Source organism: Haliaeetus albicilla, chromosome 1, assembly GCF_947461875.1.
Source record: "Haliaeetus albicilla chromosome 1, bHalAlb1.1, whole genome shotgun sequence".
Lineage (NCBI taxonomy): Eukaryota > Metazoa > Chordata > Aves > Accipitriformes > Accipitridae > Haliaeetus > Haliaeetus albicilla.
In genome coordinates, this window is record NC_091483.1 from 14067733 (window position 1) to 14087531 (window position 19799).

The window sequence follows — 19799 nt, forward strand, 5'->3', positions numbered from 1 at the left end:
GTATTTGACGAGACTGACTGCTGAGAGAAATGTGCCGAGTGCTCAGCAAGCCAGGTAATGCCCAGAGCTATTGGTGGACCTAACAAGAGGATCTTAGATGGTGCTGGTTGCCTCTTACAAAAGCCTGTCGGTGTCAATAGTGACCACGTATTGCAGCGGGTACCACATGAGGAACAGGATGTAAACCACGCAGGGGAGCAGCATTATTGTTGTGGCTCAGTCTGGGCTCAGACCTGACCACAAAAAGCAGTGAGTTACTCTTGCATCTTTTCTGGCATCAAGCTGCTTCAACTACATCCGTGCCGTGGGACTCGGAACTGTGTCCTGGCCGAGTCCTGACACCGTATTATAAGAGCTCTGTGTGCACATCTCTTCTGTGCCTCAGTTTCTGTGCGAAAGACATAGGAGCAGTGGTGCTGGAGGGAACTGGTGTGTTGCAGCAGGTCTGATTTGTTATCTTCACTACCTGGGATTCCACAGTACACTGCAAAATGCTGCTACCCTGCAGTATAGACAATGCCTATTTGTTTTAATGCTTTGTCTACCATTGAATAGTTGACTTAAAGCTACCCTTCTACTTGCTCAGGTGTCAAGTTTTAATGCTCCAAGTGGTTCCATTTTGAACTACTACTATAGAGTTCAGTACCCTCTCTTAGTCGTCTTGTCTCTTTTATGTTTGTATATAGACATTTTTGGTCATCCACTGGGTGATGAAAGCTTATTTTTCTTCCTGTAGCTGCCAAAATGATGTACTATTTAGATCCTTCCAGTCAGAAAAGGGCAGTGGAGCTGGCAATGACCCTGGATGAATCCCTCATTAACAGAAATCTTCAGGTAACAGATATTTATAAATTGTAAACAACTTCCAGTTTATCTATGGAAGCTTTATGCAAATTAGGAGGTAAGAGGAAGCTGAAATGACTGCTGTGGCTTGCGGTAAGGAGCTTGGTTTGTCATGTGAGAGAAAGGGGTATCAGGTTCATCTGAACCAAAATGTTTAATGTCCTTTTTGCACTTTTAATTTAGTTTTGTCGTAATATGAAAATAGCTAGCTAGCGGCAGAAACCATGTGATTGCCACAGGTAGTGGGAAAGCTTATTAAACACAAGAGAATTCACATGGCAAAAGATGCTAAAGCTCCCCAATAAGAAAAGACTGTAGCCTGTCCGAGCTTTAGCTGTTACACAGGCAACATTCATAGGAAAAAGATTGACTTAAGAGTGGCTCAAACTCTGTGAAGGCTTTCCAATATTCATCCCCCTGCAAGCCATGTGAATTACCTTAGTTTTAATAAAAGGTGCATATGCATGTTTTGGCCTTAGTATGTAGTTAAGTAAAAAGCTTGTAAAATTTTGAAACTCTGCTCTATTCTGGTGGTCATGGAATAATGTCCCTGTGCCACTGCCTCCATGCCCCTTTCCCTGCTCCTACACCTTCATCAGGGAAGGCTCTCAGTTCTGACTTGCAATTCAAAGTATTTGAGAGAAGATAATTTTTTTTTAGTATCTTTTCTTATGTTTGTTATAAAGAATTAATAAACATGGTTTTTTCTTCCTATGACCACACGCTGGCAGAACCTTACCTGACAAAGCAGAGAATTAATAAAATGTCCTTTCTTTTTTTGTAGTCTTTTCTAAACTATTTCTGTATCCCAGTCAAATCATCTTCTTTGGCATCACTGTGAGTGTGTCCAGCACACTTAATTAAGTATTCGAGAGATTCCTTGGCAGGCTGTGCAAACTTCAGGACATTTCGTCTCTCTCAGTTCCCCTGGCACTTCATTTCTTTATTGTGCTCTTTATGTCTGGGGACTCAAGAGTTTTTTAGATCTAGTGCAAGTAAAATTGGTGAACTTTCTAGAAAAATTATTCTTTTGTGGGCAAAAATCAGCATTCTCCAAAACACATCCCTTTGGATATATACTGGGTTCAACAGAATTTTAATTGTGAAGGATTTTAAATTGACAATTAAATTTTTGGACAAAACAAAGGGGGAAAAGAGATAGGAAAAGACAATTTGCCATGATTTATGAACTTGCTTAGGATGTTAAAGATTCAGATCCTTTTTCTAGTTGTGATCTGGTTATGGGACACAAACTCATGTCTTTTATATCCTAAGTACATATTTAGCAGTTTATGAAAACTGTTTTCTTGTTTGGGATTTTTTTTTTGTATGTTACTGTTTGAGCAGTCTCAAAGAGCTTAAGATAGATTATCAATAGGTTTAGAAAACAAAAATTAAATTGCCTTCAACATCATTCTTTTTGCCTCATAGCTGTGGTTTTTGCCTGAGAGTAGGATTCTGGGGATTGAACTGGGTAAAGATTAAAATGTAACCAAAAATGCTTGATTGTTTTAGAGGTGTTAACTTGGTAGGGCTAGGAGAAGCACTTACTGACTCAGTGGTGTATATTGGTGATATACACAGCATTGTGATAAAACTGAAAAAGTTCAATTTAAGCATTCTTGGTGCCAACATAAAATAAGAGTTGAAGTTCTACTGAACTTTTAGATGGGAAATAGGAAGTGCCCTAACAGAATGAGAATCTGAAGGAGTCTAGGCATTCATTGAAAGGCATTCTCATGTGCAAAGAGATCCAGTTTATTACTTTTCATTTTAGTAAAGACCAGCTGTCTCGGGGCACATTTGCAGGCATAAATCTAGATATATTTGACCTTCTGTGGATGCCAGTGTCGCAAAGAGCAAATGTGAGGAAGAGGGGTTGTTGAAGAGAACTTCATAACCCCATAGTAGGAGGACACAGCAGTTAATCTCAATACACAGAACAAATAAAAGCTATAGTAAATGTCAGAGGAGTGGAAAAAGACTAGCTCACTATGCTAATGCTAGCATACACGACATGGACTGACATTAAATGCTGCCGGGCTTTAGTGAAGCTCAGTAGGTTGGTTTCTTGTGTTTGGAATGCAAGTTGGAGGAAAAAAAAAAAAAAAGGAAATCTCCTTTCTCTCTTCTAAATCATGAACAAAAATGGGTATGAAACTGCAGATATATCTGAAGGATGTGATAATATCTGAGTAATTTGGTTTGATTCACTAGTTACAGACACACTTCAGTAAGTCATGTATCCTTAAATGTAAAAATGTTTTTTTTTTTTTCCCCTACTAGAAATGTTTTCACATCTAATTGTGGTTATTCAGCTGATGCTATTTTTACATGTTAATTATATTCCACAATTCTTCCAATTCTATCTGAAAGCGCATTCACAAAAGTCATTATTAGGAAATTTAGTATATATTCTGGATTCATTGTTTTTATTTGCGGACACTGAAATTCAAATGCATGTTATGTATTGCTGAAATGTTCAGTGTATCTCAAGATGGGGACGGCAGGTTGCAGGCATCACAAACGCAAAAAACACATTTAGTTGCAAGTAAGCCTGGTTCTTGGTTGCCAACTCGTAAGGATCAATTTTATTTTTTTTTTTTTTAGGAAAGTAAGGAACAGGACAAATGAGTATTGTAATTTTCAGTCAAGATTTCTAGCTGGTTTTTAAATCCCTTTTTAAACTGCATTATTTTGAATCAGATTACACTGGTATTTTGTGCTGTGTCTAGTGAAAAAAAATGTCATTTGGTATTGGTAGAAACCTGAAAACAATACTGGGACTTTGTTTTCTTTGTAGTATTGTATTTCTGGTTTGTGAGCATTCAGATGAATGTCTAAGAAACCATAACACTTCTTTATTTTTCTCTTTAATTAGACTTGTATGGAGGTATTAGAAGCTTTATGTGACGGTAGCCTTGGAGACTGTAAAGAAGCATCTGAAACTTACAGAGCAAATTGTCATAAGCTTTTCCCTTATGCTTTGGCTTTCATGCCCCCTGGCTATGAAGAGGATATGAAGATCACAGTTAATGGAGATAGTTCTGCAGAACCTGAAGAACTGGCCAATGAAATATGAACAACTTTATTGGAAAAAAATGACATTGGACCATATCTGGTGTATAATATTTTTGTCACGCACCTGCTGAATTGCTCTAACTTACACAGAGAACAGAAGGAAAAAAAAATGTTGCCTTCAAATAGTTTTACTTTTTTTTATCCTGCTGACAAAGTATATATATAAAATATCTAACATATTACTGGATATAGGTTGTTCGGTTTCTTAAAAATTAAAAGCTGCTAAAATTGAAGAAAAAAAACCCTTCTCCTTACCTACCTACCCATGTTTTTAAACTAATTTATATGAAATCTGGAGGTGTGTAGCCCTCAGAGCAGGTGTGTGGCAGAAATATTACTTTAAATTTGTCTTGTGAGATTACTGTTATCTCAGACAGCAAAAATGCTGTTTTAGCACTGGATTCTTTCACTGAGCACAAAGAGTTGATGGGGCTTTAGCATCCGACTGATTTTGATACGGGGATGATTCTGTCCATAGGAAGTATGCAATGTGAATCAGAATATACAGAGAAACTTGCAACATACGTGTTATGTTGTGGATGCTGGGACATACGGATATCAAGCAGAATTAAGAAACATAGTGTGTTCAATAAGCTTGTTGTGTCTCTGAAATTCACTGTACACGATCAGTTTGGTGTTCTTGCACCACAGTTTTTAACTGAAGGAACCAGTTAAAACTATTTCTCTCTTTGAATTAAACTAGGGGGTTGGGGTGGGGAGAATCAACATTGCTGTTCTTGAGATGAACCTATCGGTGTAGGTTGGCCAAACTTTTTAAAACTGTAATGCAAGAACCAAATAAAATTATGCACTGTGATGTGGCACCAACTAATTAGAAAGATAGCATGCATTTTTCACATAGAGTGAAAACAAAATGAGAACATACTATGGCTTGAAGTTGCAAAGAGGAGAACTCCTGACTACCATTTTGACTGATCAAGAGACTAATAGTTTAAAACCTCAGCAGGCCTTGTTCACGTTATGCAGAAAAAAAAAAAAAAAGTGCTGCAGTTTAGATACCTCTGGAACTTTTCCACAGTGTCACAGGTTTGTAATACTTGAAGCCCTACATTTCTAAGAATATATTTCTTGCTCAGTTGTTTCAGGCAAGCCCAAGACTTTGTAACTTTTAAGGGGCCCAAGATTTTTTTTCAATAACAGACCAGCTTCTTATTCCTGCAGTTACAGATGTAATTTCCTTTGTCAAACATAAGGTACCAAATATAATGCAATAAAACGTTTTGAAAAACAATTGTGTGAATATTTAAACCAATCTCTGTTGTACTTTGAAAATGAATGGGTTCACTAGAGTGCAGCTCAGGGTTGGCTTACTGTGCTGTCCAGTTACGCTAATAATGTCACTGCTGATGGGTGGTTGTTGAGTATAAAGCGCAAATGCATTATATGTAAATACTGAATGTCTGGGAAGTCCTATAACACAGAATGCTTTACTACTTGGCTTTTAAGTTCCACCAGTGTTATGTTGAATTTTATTTTCCAAGTCAAGCTTCCGTCTACAAGTCTACTGTGTTAATAATATAGATAAGTGCTCAATTTTTTTTATAGGCTCATCATATAAAACAGAGCAGAAAATAAACTACAGCTTATAAAGTGAGTGCCTTCTTTGCTGCAGGAGTTCAGTTACAGAGTATCTGTTGTGTGGATACACAGCCTTCCTTTTCCACTTTATGGAATTCAGTGATTGACACATACAGTTAAGAAATCCAGGAAGACTTATTAGGGTTTGTAGTTTTCTAACTGTCAGAAGAACAGGTTTTTGTTTCTTGTATATTCAGCACCACTTTCTTTTCATGGTTAGGCTATCCTTGTGTATGTTTGCAGTGTAGTTCATGTTGGAAATGTAAGTTGTATTGCTATATTTGTATATTTATTCTGCTGGGCTTTTAGGGACTAGAATACCTGTAGAGCCTTTAACTGACTCTGGTATTTATGTCTAGATCTCAGTCTTTTCTGCAGCCTGAGATACTTGGACTGCATGTCTTCTGCAACTACTGAAGATGGTTCAATCTTGCCTACACAAGCTATGAGCTTTTGGCCTTGCCTCTGAGTATTGCTGCCGTTTTCTTGGCTTCTGATGCTTAGCTGGAGGCAGATGAGTGCTCACTCTTTTTAACAGATTGTAAATTGCATCAAGCAATTTTTTTTTTTTTTTAATTCTGGGTTTTGGGTGCTGCCTATAAATGGGATTATTTCCTTTTTCACTGCCTGTTTTTGTGTTGAAATAGATGAACTAAAAGCAAGAAATTACTTGTTATCTTTCATTATGCAAGTGGGAAAGGATATTTCTGTGGGCCTTCCAGAAGCCTCCATCTACACATCTATTGTGATTTCCCCAAAGACACTTCTTCATAACCTTGCTGAAAGGCATCCATAGTGCTTCAGAGATTATGCTTTTGGATGAAAGAGGTTCCTCACCCTCTTCCAGAAGACTGCAGTCCCAGGAAATGAAACTAAGTCAAGAGTTTACCTGAAGAAGGAGGTTCTTTAATTGGCAAAGAAATTGCTATTCCTTCCATCTTCGCATCTCTCCTGTTAGATGCAATGCTAACTTCTGAGGAAGAGTTTTTAAGAGCTGGAAATGGAGTTACAATCCAATGCAATGAGAGTCTTGTGAAGTAGTAGCACAGAGAGCCACGCTACAGTGAAAACTTTACTTTGCATGCTGAGATCCAAAACGGTAATCATTGGTGCTTGGCTGCCAATGCAGGTGAGCAGGGATTGCAGTCATGGTCAGAGTGACCTAGCATGTTGGCTTACTAATGCCATGATTTGGTCTTCATGATTTTCACTGGAAGAAGATGTTTTTACCATCAGTGGAGCTGCTGGTGATGACATATGCTGTGGATATCTTTCCTGGGGGAAAAAAAAAAGTTCAAACAACAGATTTTTCCCTAGATAGAGACTGTAGATGGTGCAAATGCACATTGCATGAAGCAGTGCCAGAGTCAGAAGTGGACTTAAATTGTAAGTAACTGAAAGTGGTTGTTTGCCCCAAGATGATAGGTGAGGTACTCGCTTTTTCCATTTGGAGACCAGGGTGTTCACATATGTGGTATGTGTGAACAAACAGGTAAAATAGTCTCAAAATGATCTTTTCAGTAACTCACTGTATGTCTTTGCATCTTAAATGCCTTAAAAGCCTCTATATTCTTCTACAGTTACGGTTTTTTTCAGTAGAGGTCTTAATACTTCCATGTTCACAGGGGAGGAATCATGTCCTGATGTGTGGTGTCTCAACGAGAACACAGAAGGAAGTTTGTTGCTCAGTTTTTCTCCTAGCGTAAGGAGAAAATTCCAAGTTTCCCAGGGAGCTCTCTAGGGCTAGAGGAGGTAGGTGTAATTAATCTATGAAATCTTCCTTTACTGTTTGCTTTGGTTTGTTTTTCCAGGTCTGGAGGTGCTCCAGCTGTACAGTAGACCCTGGAAGTTGTGTAGCACCTTACTCTTTGGCCAGATTGAATTGTCAGTGTCTTCATAGAAAGAAAACAGTGATGAGAGTAGGGCGAGATCAGTATCACGTGAGCAAGTTCAAATAAGAAAACTTAAGGTCTTTGTCTAACAGGATGCCTTTGAGGGTTCGAGCAATGGTGCCATCGTTCCTGCAGGGCTAGCACCCCATACACCATGGTTGTGCTTTGAACGTGTGCCACTAATGCTAACAAAACCACTTGATATGATAATCCAGCGCAGTATACCTGAATTAAAATGATTTTATTTTTCCCTTTTCATGATCACTTTAAATGTTTCTGTAAGTGTTCTGTACTGGGTAGCTAGCTAACTTTGAAATCTTTCCCCCTAAGAAAGTTTGCTCTAAAAACGCAGTTTGTACCTGAGTGGTAATGTAAAATAGCTCAAACTATGTGGAAGTAAGTTACACTTGTCTGATGACGTACTGCTTTGGAATTCTGTGGAGGAAAATGATGCAAATGTAGTATAATTAGACAGATCAGTAAGGAATCGAGCAGTCTATAAGCTCGTGAATGAAAGTTAAAAGTTCCAGATGGAAGAAAGTGGTTGCCGAGCTAGTGTAAAGGCTCTTGCTTCCAGGAGCGTTCCATTTGTGAACTGTTCTTGGATGTGGTAAGGAGCAAAGGGCGTATTCTTTCACAAAACTCATGGTCATGTTGTCATGATCACTTTTCCTGGAAGTTAAAGCTGCAGTCTACAAACACTAGTTTTAATGTCTGTTTTGGGCAGAGACTTTTCTTCCCCAGAGCGATACAGCCAGCAGTGAGAATGGCAAGGAGCAACTGATAGAGCAGCTCGGCAAAAGCAGACTGAAGCGAGTTATGAGGAGGTGGTGTAATAGAAATTCCATTTTAGATCAAGTATAAAATAGCTTTTTTATTACTAGAAAGATTACTGAAGCTGTAAATACTATAAATGCAGTCTTCCCATGCCAAGGAAGCTGTAAATGTGTATTACTTTTAGAGTGGTACAAGCAAATAGTAGTATGTTCACAAAGATTCTAGCTTTGTATGTTGGTCTTCAAGTAAATCGTGGCAGAAAACTCGGAGGACAAAGATTGTCCAGTTTACAAGGGACCATATCAAAGGGTTTGTAAAAATACTGCGAGAGAAATATTACTAGAAAATCCAAAGCATCTTAGAATAGTTTTCCTAAGATGTTTGTTGTTTTAATTGAAAATGTTACATCTGCTAACTGTTCATAACAAAAGACGAAAAGTACTTTTACAAAATATTTCTGCCTGGCACTGCCCATTCGATATCTACCTCTACTAGTCCTAGTCTAGTTCAGCTACTGCATAATTTTAGCCATTTAGCATTTAACAGATGAAAGTGTCATTTACCTGGTTGGTGAACAAATGTATGATGATGGATAACGTTTAGTTTTTAACTGTAATGCAATAAACAACAAATTTAGTGCAAGTCCTGTTGTTGGTTCAGTGCAGCAGCATATTTATTGCTTCATTGCTGATCCGTTCAGAAAATCTTAATTATAAACTCCACCAAGTTACTTGCAATTGTACTGGGATTTGCTTTCCCTTCCAGCCTTCCTAACTGGTTAATAATGTTGTACTGTGTTTTTACGCTCTTCTCTGGTGGTAGCAAATATCAAAACTGGCAGGAAGTCAATCAATGAATAAAAATGCTGAGTTCTGTTTGTAAATGAGTGCTAGTGTTTCCTTGTAGGGTTCAGCATCCTCCTTAGATGCCTACCAGCTTTGTAATAAACGATCTCTTGACTAGTTCCCTTAATTCCCCATTGTCTCCTCCCATGCTGATGGGTTGTAAATTGGGGTGCGGATCTCGCAAAAGGGAGAAAGGTCAGTAGGGAAGGCTGTGGCTCCCTTTGGAGTCGGGCTGGAAAAGAACCACCTTGGCAGGGAGCTGGCTTTTCTACCCTACAAGCTAATTGTATGTACATACGAAAAGATCCTTTGCTCTTTCAGGCTGCAAAGAGCCAGGGTAGAGATTTGGGAAATGCTCTTACTGAAGGATTGAATAAAAGGGGTTTGAGAGGCAAGCTGAATGAAGAAGCATTTGCCATTTTCCTCAGATCTGGTTTGGGGGCGGGGGGGGGGGGGGATAATAAATCTCAGTAGCCACCTCTTCCCCATCCATAAGCCCACAAAGCTTTCCTGACCCAGCATCCCTGGATGTCTTGTGGTTTTAATCAGTCAGCAGACAAAATAATACAATAATGCTGACAAATTGGAGCAAATGTAACTAGCTAGCAGCTAATAACCTATAGTGTGTTGTAAACTTGACAGTTAGAATCACCTGGAAAAAAGGGTTTAACTACTGTGTCTAATGAGTAACAGTTCTGATTAACGCTGTCTACAGAGAGCACAAAGGGCTCCAGCAACTTGCAGGTTCTGTATTTTGTTATAAATGCTGGGGCGGGGGGGTGGGGGTGATGGGGGGGGTGCTGGTGAGATACCTGAAGTGATTACAGCAATATCCTCGTATTCACCCCATTGGATGTGAAAGGGGAGCTTGCTGCAGTAAGGGTTGCTTTGCACAGATCAACCCTACTAAAAGAGCATCCCCTAAAAAATAGCATCCCTTCCTTATCAAAGTCCTCAGTAATTTCATTTTTCTTTTGTGAGAGAGGAGGAGCATTAATGCTGAGTAGCTGCCTGCCTTGAACTTTTAATATTTTCAAACTTCACCTTTCCAATTCTGGGAACAGCACCTCATGATTTTCTACAAGAGGACTTAAAAGCGCAGAAGATTTATGAGGAGCCAAGGTAGTCTAGCAGTTCATATGTTGTTTTATCTGCATAAATCTGTCAGGACTGACTTTTCATCAGTACCCCTCCATTCCATCAGGTATAAAGGATCTTTCTACCTTGTCATTATGCTTCTGGAAACTGTTCTGAAGGTCCCACGTGCAGAAAGACAACACTTCTCTGCGGACACTCTGTCCCTCAAAACACTGAAGGGATGCCTGCTAATTGCCTAGCGAGTCCCCTTCCTGCAGCCATCAAGCCTCAGATGCTACTGGAGGTGAATACTGTTCTAAAAACAAAGAAAAACCACCCAGTTGACTCACTGTACAGTTGGCAAAGCAATGTCAGCGTTCTGCGTTCTTTAATTATCTTTTTAATCATACGTACAAAAGTAATGTTCTCATTTGGATTGCGTGACTTCTGTAATGCCTAAAGCAGAAGCAGGGGAAGGGGGAATCCTGCTTGGTCTGTGGCTTAGCTGTGCTGTAGATGAAGCAGTCAGCAGTACTCCAAAACTGGACTTGGCTGCTACTTTATTCCCATCTTGCCTTCATGCAGCTAACCCAAGGGATGTGTAAATAGTCTTTATGTAGGGGAAAGTAAAGGGCGAGCAAAGATGGGGCTGTTGAGTGGTTCATGCAGTAAGACTGGCATTTCCATGGTAAGCAAGTGCAAGTCATGGGTTCGTGAGGGCTTTTTCAGGACCTTGCAGTGTCTGGCATTTTCTCCTGAACTTCTTCAAACCAAGAGCCATCGCTCCATTCTTCTAAGAGCACCACAGAGATGTCCGGTCAGCCCCTGAGAGCAGGAACAGCACTGTTTTGCTGAATAGGCTTTGTACAAATTTATCACAAAAATATGAAACTTAAAACCAGACACTCCTCATAACATACTAAGCTGCTTTTATTAATTATCTGCTAATTTTTCTTGCAGTTGTCTTTCATCTACAAGCATTTTTATAAAGTTCTAGGAAAATGTTGGCTTCTGGGCAGCTGATCCACTCGGGTTGCTGGAGATCTGCCTCCTGGGGATGATGCCCTTGACGGAGGTGAGCTGGAATCGCTGCACAAGGCAGTACGTGTGGGTAAGGGAAAACCTCCACCAGCAGAGAGCACAAAAGGGTGCGAGACACTGGTTTTCAGACAAAAATAAGAATAATTTGAGAGTGTACCAAATCTTCTGGCTTGGTTGCATTGAAAAGTACAACTGGGATTGAAGCTGTTCTGCTTTTTATAAATTATTGACAGGTACACAAATGGCATGTATGCTGTGTGAATAATGTATGGTGACCTAAATTTACCCTTACACAGAACCCTGAAAGAGAAGGGAATGGAGGAAAAGCCTTGCACTGCAGCTAGGTTAAAACTGAGAAAGCAAAGTGATCTGAGTGCAGGGCTGCGAGTCCTATGTCCGGAGGCACAGGCTGTTGCTGAATGTTAAGAAAGGGCAAAAGAAAGACTGATGCCACTGGAATAAATACAAGCAGGAACTCTGAATACAGAAAGAAAATTAAAAATCTGATAGCAGACGGGACATCTTAGCAAGCCACTGGGATCATACGGCTTTTGTCTCTTTTGTATGTTAACAATATTATCAGATGCATGGGCTCCACCTATTTGGGCTTTTTTTTTGCTTTTTCTATATATGTTATAAATTATTCTTTCTGGTGAGATCACAGTATTTTCAATAGCACAAATACAGTATAGTATTCTCTTTCTAATATCCTTTCATATGTAGCCCTCTTAAAAAGCAGATTTGTGTGGCTGACACCTTGAAGACTGCTGTTCTTACAGAGGAGATGTCCTTGGAGCAGTACTTCAGTGCAGCTGCGGAACCATCTTACTGGTAAAGAACCAGGTTAGTCATCACAGTCTGTTGGGTCTTTCCAGCCTCTGTACGGAAACCAACAACCAAAGCTAGTTGCAATGTTTTGGGGTTTCGGGGTGGAGGAAGGGAGCAGAGAAATGGTTTGCTGTTTGTAAAGGTGATGTTGATTTTATTGGAACCCTCAAAGTTATTTGTGCTGAAAACAAAACTGATGTTGCTGATATAAGCGGGATTTTACCAAAAGGGACTGAAGTGGGGAGAGTTCCCAGTTTTGTTCATAGGTGGGATTTTTTTATTCAATGTTTTAATTAAAACAGAAGTAGGACTATGCCCTTGTGTCCTGGTTTCAGCTGGGATAGAGTTAACTGTCTTCCTAGTAGCTGGTACAGTGCTATGTTTTGAGTTCAGTATGCGAAGAATGTTGATAACACACTGATGTTTTCAGTTGTTGCTAAGTAGCGTTTAGACTAAAGTCAAGAATTTTTCAGCTTCTCATGCCCAGCCAGCGAGAAAGCTGGAGGGGCACAAGAAGTTGGCACAGGACACAGCCAGGGCAGCTGACCCAAAGTGGCCAGAGGGGTATTCCATACTGTGTGATGTCATGCCCAGTATATAAACTGGAGGGAGTGGGGGTGGGGGATCACCGCTCGGGGATTAACTGGGCATCTATTGGCAGGTGGTGAGCAATTGCCCTGCACATCATTTGTACCTTCTAATCCTTTTATTATTACTGTTGTCATTTTATTAGTGTTATTGTTGTCATTATTAGTTTCTTCTTTTCTGTTCTATTAAACTGTTCTTACCTCAACCCACGAGTTTTACTACTTTTCCCGATGTTCTCCCCCATCCCACTGGGGGGGGGGGGGGGGCAGTGAGTGAGCGGCTGCGTGGTGCTTAGTTGCTGGCTGGGGTTAAACCATGACACCTTGATAACAAATGAGAGCCTGGGAAAAGAAGGAAGCAAGCTTATTCTTGCAGAAATAAGTAACAAAACCACACTCAGATATCATACTATTTGAAGAAAAACCTGTTGCAAGAAAATAAAATGCACAGTATATCCTCACATCAAACAAAGTCCTGGGGCTCAAGGGCTTCAACCTGGAGCTTACACATGCGGGCAAATCGTTGGCAGAGCACAGTACAACTGGATTTTTTTGCTGCCCGGTAATGATTTATCGGGAGCCGTGGTGCAGACAGGTAAATATAGAAGCTTCGTGACATTTGATGAACCTTTCTGCAGTGCTGCTTTGGGACATGCAGAAAGCCCTTGGGCTTCGCAGGGACTGAGAAAGCACGGATACGGCTTTTGGTTTAACATACACTTGGCAGATCAAAATGCTTCAGAATAGCTTTGCTGCCCACTGGCGCTGTCTGCACCCCTGCTGTCAAAATGCTCCCCGTTCGGTTTTCTGGTAAGTCAGCCTAATGAGGCAGAGGGCATGCCCAGCGCCAGAGCGGGGATCTGTAGGCAGCATTGGTACAGCTTTGTGCGGAGAGCCTGTGTTTCAGTGATAAGCTCTTGACACAGATGTGATTCAATTATCACCTCAGCTACCTAGATAGGCCAAATAGCTCATTATTTCAGTCACTGTCATCCAAGAGCTGCGTGATGTTACGTTTCTGTACAGACCCAAATGGCCAAGCAGTGTTTCAAGCACTGAAGGTGCAATCCCGCGGCCATTCCCATTCCTATGAGTAGGATGTCAAGTGGGTGCTCCTATTAAACTATCACTTATAAAGCTGCAGATGCTGCCTTTAGCACTAAGGGTCCAGGTTTTTTCTGCCCATTTTGGCAGGGGATTCTCACAGCAGGGGCTGTAAGGTTTCTGTCAGACAAAGACTATGATGTTATGCCCAGTGGATGAGGCCTATTATTATCATCTAGACAACCTAAAGCATGCACTGATTGGAACATCAAAGCCCCAATCTCTCATCAAGTATGCAATGAGAATAAAATCCAAGCACAAGCCAGAAATGGAAAAACTTTTCTTTCTTTTAATTTCCTTAAAGCTTTTAGTTTTATAGTTTTGACAAGAACAAGGGCACAGAAGTGAATGAGAAAGTCACATTCCAGTAACTAGCAGTAAAAGCAGCTGTGTCAAAACTTTATTTCAATGCAAAGATAGATGAGACATTTGTCTTTGTGATTTCAACAGGGTACATTGATACTTGCTTTTCCAGTCTGCTTTAAGAACCTGACATACAGGGCCTTAAATCCTATCTCCTAAAAAGCTGTCCGTTGTTGCTGCAATATTTCTGTCATCTGTATTTTATCGTAAAGGAACATGTTAATGGGAGGTCAAACTCTTCTTAGACTTGCAGAGTCAGGTCTTGCCATAGCAGAACTTTTCCTTGCAAAACCACAGGACTTCTCCCTGCAAAAATGGAGGATGCGAGGCCTCGCACAAAAGGACAAAGCCACCAGAGGAATTCAGAAGTCAGAGGTCCAGTATCTCTGCAGAAATATTGAAAGCATTTTTAAACAGCCTGTCATTAAACTACCAGGATCAAAAGGACATGCCTGGAAACTTTTTGATCCCTTCAGAAAATAACAATCAACATGAGACAGTCTTAGACTTTTTTCCTAATTCATTCCTTAACTTAAAACCCAGTAGACATAATTTTTAGGTATTGAACAGTCCGCATTTTCATGGGACTGATAAGTTAAAATATGTCTTCAAGGGAAGACAGAAATGACTGTTCTTGAAATGCTGAGCAAGTCCACAGACTTGCAACTATTTTCAGAATCTCCTTCCGTAGAAACTTCTACATCTGCTAAATAAAAATAACTGTGAACTTAGGCTCTTGTACATCCATTCACTGAACACATCCGACAGCATATTAAAAGTATTTGTCCTTGCAAAAGAAGAAAAGCAAAAGCTTTTTCAAATGCTTATATAGCAAGAAGAATTTTTAATTTATTCTGTTACTATAAATAAATTCAACTATATTTGCTGGTCTCCAAAAATATTAGAAAGGAACATCCAGAAATAGTCTGTGCTGGATGAAATGTAATGATCTAATCAACATCTTTATCCCTACATATGTATCCGAAGTGATGAAATTTCCAGTACTACACTGAAATAGCTCATAGAAAAGTGACTTAAGCCAAGATTCTCCTGAGATCTCCCTGCATGGGAGTTACTGCATTAGCCATCATTTTTTAACCCGTCGCTAATTAGGAAGATCTGGCCCTGCAGCCTACTGTTCCATGGCTGAGGACCTCCAAGGAATTGTATGATCCTCCTCCTCTTTATAGAGAATTTGCAAGGAAATACTGTACCTCCAACTTTCTTTGGCCACATCCCAAAGCACTTTGCTTTGTGGGGATTTCCAGGAGTGCAGTTCCACCCACTGCAGTGCTAACCGGGCGGCTGCAGCCGCCTTGCCATGCCCCTAGCAAGGGGGAAATAGGAGAGCAATTGGGAAGATGTTAACTGACATTGTTCCTGTAGCATTGAAAACCTCTCTCAAAATTTTGGAAAGTGCTGTTCTGGCTCGTATTTGGAAAACACTGTAACCTAGCACTTTCTATCCAGGGCTGGCTTTCTCTGCTGAAAAAGGGCTGTGTACTTCACCTCAGGGCAACCAAGTGGCGTAAAATATCCTGAGGTAGAAAACCACAGGGAAAATAGAATACCTCGGCTGCTGTGGATCAGGGTTGCTGAGGCATCAGTTATTTACCTTGCTGTGGAATTAAAAGACAGGGCTTTACCGCTGATATTTTTTTTTTACTTTAGAATAACTCCTGTGCACTTGTTGCTCTAAGATAAGCACCCTTCAGAGTGAGAAGTAGTCATTACAGAAGATGCATGAATCCCATTCAAATACTAGCGTGAATGTTCCCTACAAAAAAAAGAAATTTTACCACGTACCAATAACTTTCACTGTTCATTGACTTTTTCACTCCTGTTTGGAGTTCAACATCATACAAGTTAATTTTTAAATTTTTTTCATGCTTAAAAAGCAAGAGTGACCTAGTTTGTTGTACTTCTGACTTAACCATACCGAGAATTTCTGTGCAAAAGCTGCACAGACCGATTTAAAAATCCTTCAAGCTATTAAGTGTATTTGTAAGCTGCTCTTATGTAGGCACTGCAAAATAATAATCATTCAAAAAGAGAACTCTATAATGTTGTGATATACTTTAAGTTCAAAAGGTGCTTTAAAAACAAATAGACTTTCTACTTTACAGCTGTTGGTAGAGCACTTTAAATCAGTGAGAGGATCAACTTTAAAATAAGTTTTAAGATAATTTTTAACTTACAGGCGAAGTGTATCAGGAATATTTGTTCTTATACAAAGGCAGACTTTCAACAGAACAGTTTTGATACAATTTCTGTTTGTGAGATCCCTTACCACAGATCAGCAGAAGTCATGAGGGTGTAAAAACAGGCTCTCTTCTCCCCTTCTTGTAGTCTTCCTGTAAGCTTCCACTTGCCACAGGAGGCAGGAGAGCAGACTAGCTGGATTTTTGCTCCAGCCAAGCAGGAACAGTTGTAATTGTCATACCAGAACAGTATGCTGCATCAGTTTTGCATGGGTTCACGTAACCCAAAAGTCAGCAGGCCACAAACTTAAAGCAGTTGTTTACACGAATCTCTTCACATGTAATCTAGTTTCATCCTTCTCAGGCTATACCTGATAGAAACATAGTTGTCCTCCTGGTGAGCTACTGCCAGATGGACTAAATGACGTGTGCTGAAGGCCATTGGGTTGGAAAACAGGAAGTTTCGACTTTTACCATTAATGGATGTGCAGCATACCCAGCATACATGAATTTTCTGCTATCCTTCAGCTGAAATGTACGGCTAGCAATTAATTGTTGATTGCTGTGGGACACGTATCTCTCAGCCTCAAATGGATTTGAAAACAGTGCGTGTTCTGCCTGCTGTTCTGCAGAACGGGATTTGGGGATTTCTGGTCTGGCTGGCAGGGCATGCGGAATAGAGCAGTTAGTGAGGAGACGGGGGTAGGTCTGCACTAACAGCCAGCCACCCTGTCCTTGGGGCATTGACCCAGTATGCGAGACCCTGGGTCAAGACCCTGTGATGGGACTGAAAACTGAAATTTGATTTTCTGGATCTGATGCATTTTAGCCATCACCTATTCCTACTTCCCTGCTCTGGGTCTGACTAGACATGCCATTCTGAATCACAGAACACTCTCCTGGGAGAATTTTAGTCACGAAAAATACATTCCCATGAAAAAATTCTGTTTTGACACACTGGAATTTTGTCACGTACACAACTTAGAGATTTAAGCAATCTCTACACAGCTTAGGAATTCTGGCTGAAACTATGACAGTTTGCACGTATCTGCCCATGTAAATCAACTGACTTTTCCATCTCCATCTTACCACAATTCAGAAGGGCAGTGGCATCAGGCCACCAAGCGCAGAACAGACAGTGACTGCTGTCCTCTCGACGGGAAGCCACCTTCCCCCAAAACTCCTGCTCTGGAGGGACAGCTTTACTGGAGAAAGGAGGAACGGGTGGGATGGGTGAAGTGGTCTCATGCCAAATCACTGATTTCTTACTGATTTTTTAAGGCTGATCAGGAAGTCTCATGACTGGAGTAATAGGGAAGTTCAAAAAGGACAGTTAAATTTCCCCCTTGTACTTTCACTAGCTCAAGCTAAGGCCAGCTGCTGCAAGACGAGCGGGCAAATGCTGAGTACTACTAAGAAACCTTAAGTGAGTGAGGAGCTTCATTAACTGCACTCAGGATTTTATTTTGTTCCCTGGAACAACCGTGCCTTCTTTTAAGTAAAGAGTACTTTACTCTTTCAGTAAAGAGTACTTCACCTTCTGTACCCAGAAACCCTGAGCAAAATCTTTGCATATTGTCCACATCTGGGAGAATATTTAAACTCTCAGAAGGTATTTACTTCAAGTCCGTTCTTTCTGCTGTGTTCCAGAGCATCCCCTTGAAGGTGGTTCTGCCTGTCTTATGGCTGACAAAACAGAAACTAGGGTGGCTGTTGTCAGTATTGAGAGGCAAATTCACGGGCAAGGTGTTGGGGGTGTCGGTGTAAAATTAGCAGAGTATAAAAATTTAATAAGTAAGAATGCCTTCGGCCACTAGATGGTGTATAGATTCTGCCATTTAAAGTCTTAGTTGTTGAAATAAAAGATGTTAAGAGCTGTTGAAGAGCTCAGATCTAATTATAACTCACTTTGGCCCTCTTGGCATAACCTAGGTCAAACTCAGCTAAATGAGCGGTAGGCAGACCCTGCCAAACAGCTGTTTAAAGTCTCCTTTTAGCATGCTAGCCAGAGCCCAAATCACAGCATCCCCCACTAGAATTAGGATTTCTCTACTTCTTTTAATCATTAGGCTATAGGGGCATGATTGCTTGTGCTCCCTCTCCTCATCCAAACACATTTTACATTCTGGCTGCAAAAACGAGCAATTCTGTAGAAGGGACAGTAAGAACTCAAGGGTGGCGCAACCTCCTTGCCTTCCTTTAATCTTACTTTCACACCGGAACAAAATTACTCCTCTTCTTTGACAGATGGGCAAATAAATTACTTGACAGCATAAATGAAGGCATCTTCTCTCAGAAGAGGACTACAGGGTGGAGGTGCTTCTCTACAATCTTCCATTAGGTTGGTCCGAGGGAGGGGGAAGGACTAACAAGAACTAAAATGGGCACTGTAACTGAAGTTGCTCTGAACTCAGGGTGTTTTATTTAATCTAGCCCATTGTTTTTACATATCAGCCATGACAGGCTGCTCAAAGCACTATTCTTCAACCACATGACAGTTGCTCTACAGGGAGCAATGATCCAAGGATAACATTTCTTATTTGTGCAGGCAGAAGGCCCGAGTGGTCGGAAGCATGCGTAAAAGGATAAAGAGGAGGACTCCCAATGGCTATTATTAGGTATCTGATCCAAACCTTAGGAATCCTGGCGCAGCTATCAGTCTGTAGGCCAGAGAGCCACTGTTAGGGTAAGAGTTCTTTCAATTACTGCAATCTACATTTGCTTTTCAGTGTAGGGGTTAAACTCTTTTAAAGATTTTTTGCTGGCTGACATTGCTTAAACTTGATGTCTCCATCCTACCCTTCTCCTAGGTTGATGCCCTTGGTGAGTTTATTAACAGATTCTTACGGCAATGCCATACTTCCCCGCCTATGGTGAGGCACGTCAATCACTTTTGGTCCACGTGTCTCCCTGTCAGGGATGAACTTGCTGCCGTCTCATTACTGTAAATGACAGCAGAACGGTCAGGCTGGCGCGCAGCAAGGGCACAGGGGTTGGCCGAGATCCGCTCGCCCCTTGCCACCCCACAGCGCGCCGACGCAGCCTCCACAGAAGGCCTGCCGAGCACCACGGGCAGGCTGCCCCGCAGCAGCCCCCGGCCTGGGGAACTGCCAAGTTCGGCAGCGCCCGAGCCAGAGGCCTGGGCCGCCGGCATCACGCCACCAGCTTGACTGACAAAACTACCACAGCAAATACTCCCCGCCATTAAAAAACATCCTTCCTCAGCGATCCCGGCCTTCCTCGTCTCATTTCGGGCACGCCGGCTAGGCCTCTTGCCTGCGTTTATTCGCCATCCACGTAAACTACTCGACAAATGCAACCCGCCGGCGCAGGTGCTCCCCGGGCACAGGCGGGAAGGGGCAGCCCGCTTCCCTCACGGGCGCTTGGCCGGGGCTTGCGGGCACACCCCGCTTCCCGAGCCCCCGTCGGTGCCCGAGTCACCGCCACAAAACCGGCGACGCGGCGGCAGGGGGAGCTGCCGTTCCCCTCCCCCGGCTTCCCGGCCCGCCGCCTCACGGACCGCGGGCGGGCGAGCGAGGGGCTCCCCCCGGCGGCCGCTCG

General features: G+C 41.5%; 1 protein-coding gene and 1 long non-coding RNA gene across 3 annotated transcripts in view; one reads left to right on the plus strand and one right to left on the minus strand.

Moving 5' to 3' along the window:
* NAA15 (N-alpha-acetyltransferase 15, NatA auxiliary subunit) overlaps window positions 1–5176 on the plus strand; it is a 41386-nt gene extending 36210 nt beyond the window's left edge. For both annotated transcript variants that reach the window (XM_069779401.1, XM_069779409.1), the window contains 2 exons: window positions 737–834; window positions 3725–5176. In XM_069779401.1, the coding sequence (XP_069635502.1) occupies window positions 737–834; window positions 3725–3925 (299 nt within the window). In that variant the 3' untranslated portion in view covers window positions 3926–5176. The remainder of the gene's footprint in view (window positions 1–736; window positions 835–3724) is intronic.
* An 8767-nt stretch (window positions 5177–13943) lies between these two features.
* Window positions 13944–19706, minus strand: LOC138684769 (uncharacterized). The gene is made up of 2 exons (XR_011324036.1): window positions 15252–19706; window positions 13944–14423 (listed from the first exon to the last, which is right to left on the minus strand). It is a non-coding gene; the product is annotated as an uncharacterized lncRNA (long non-coding RNA).
* Between the last annotated feature and the right edge of the window lie 93 nt (window positions 19707–19799).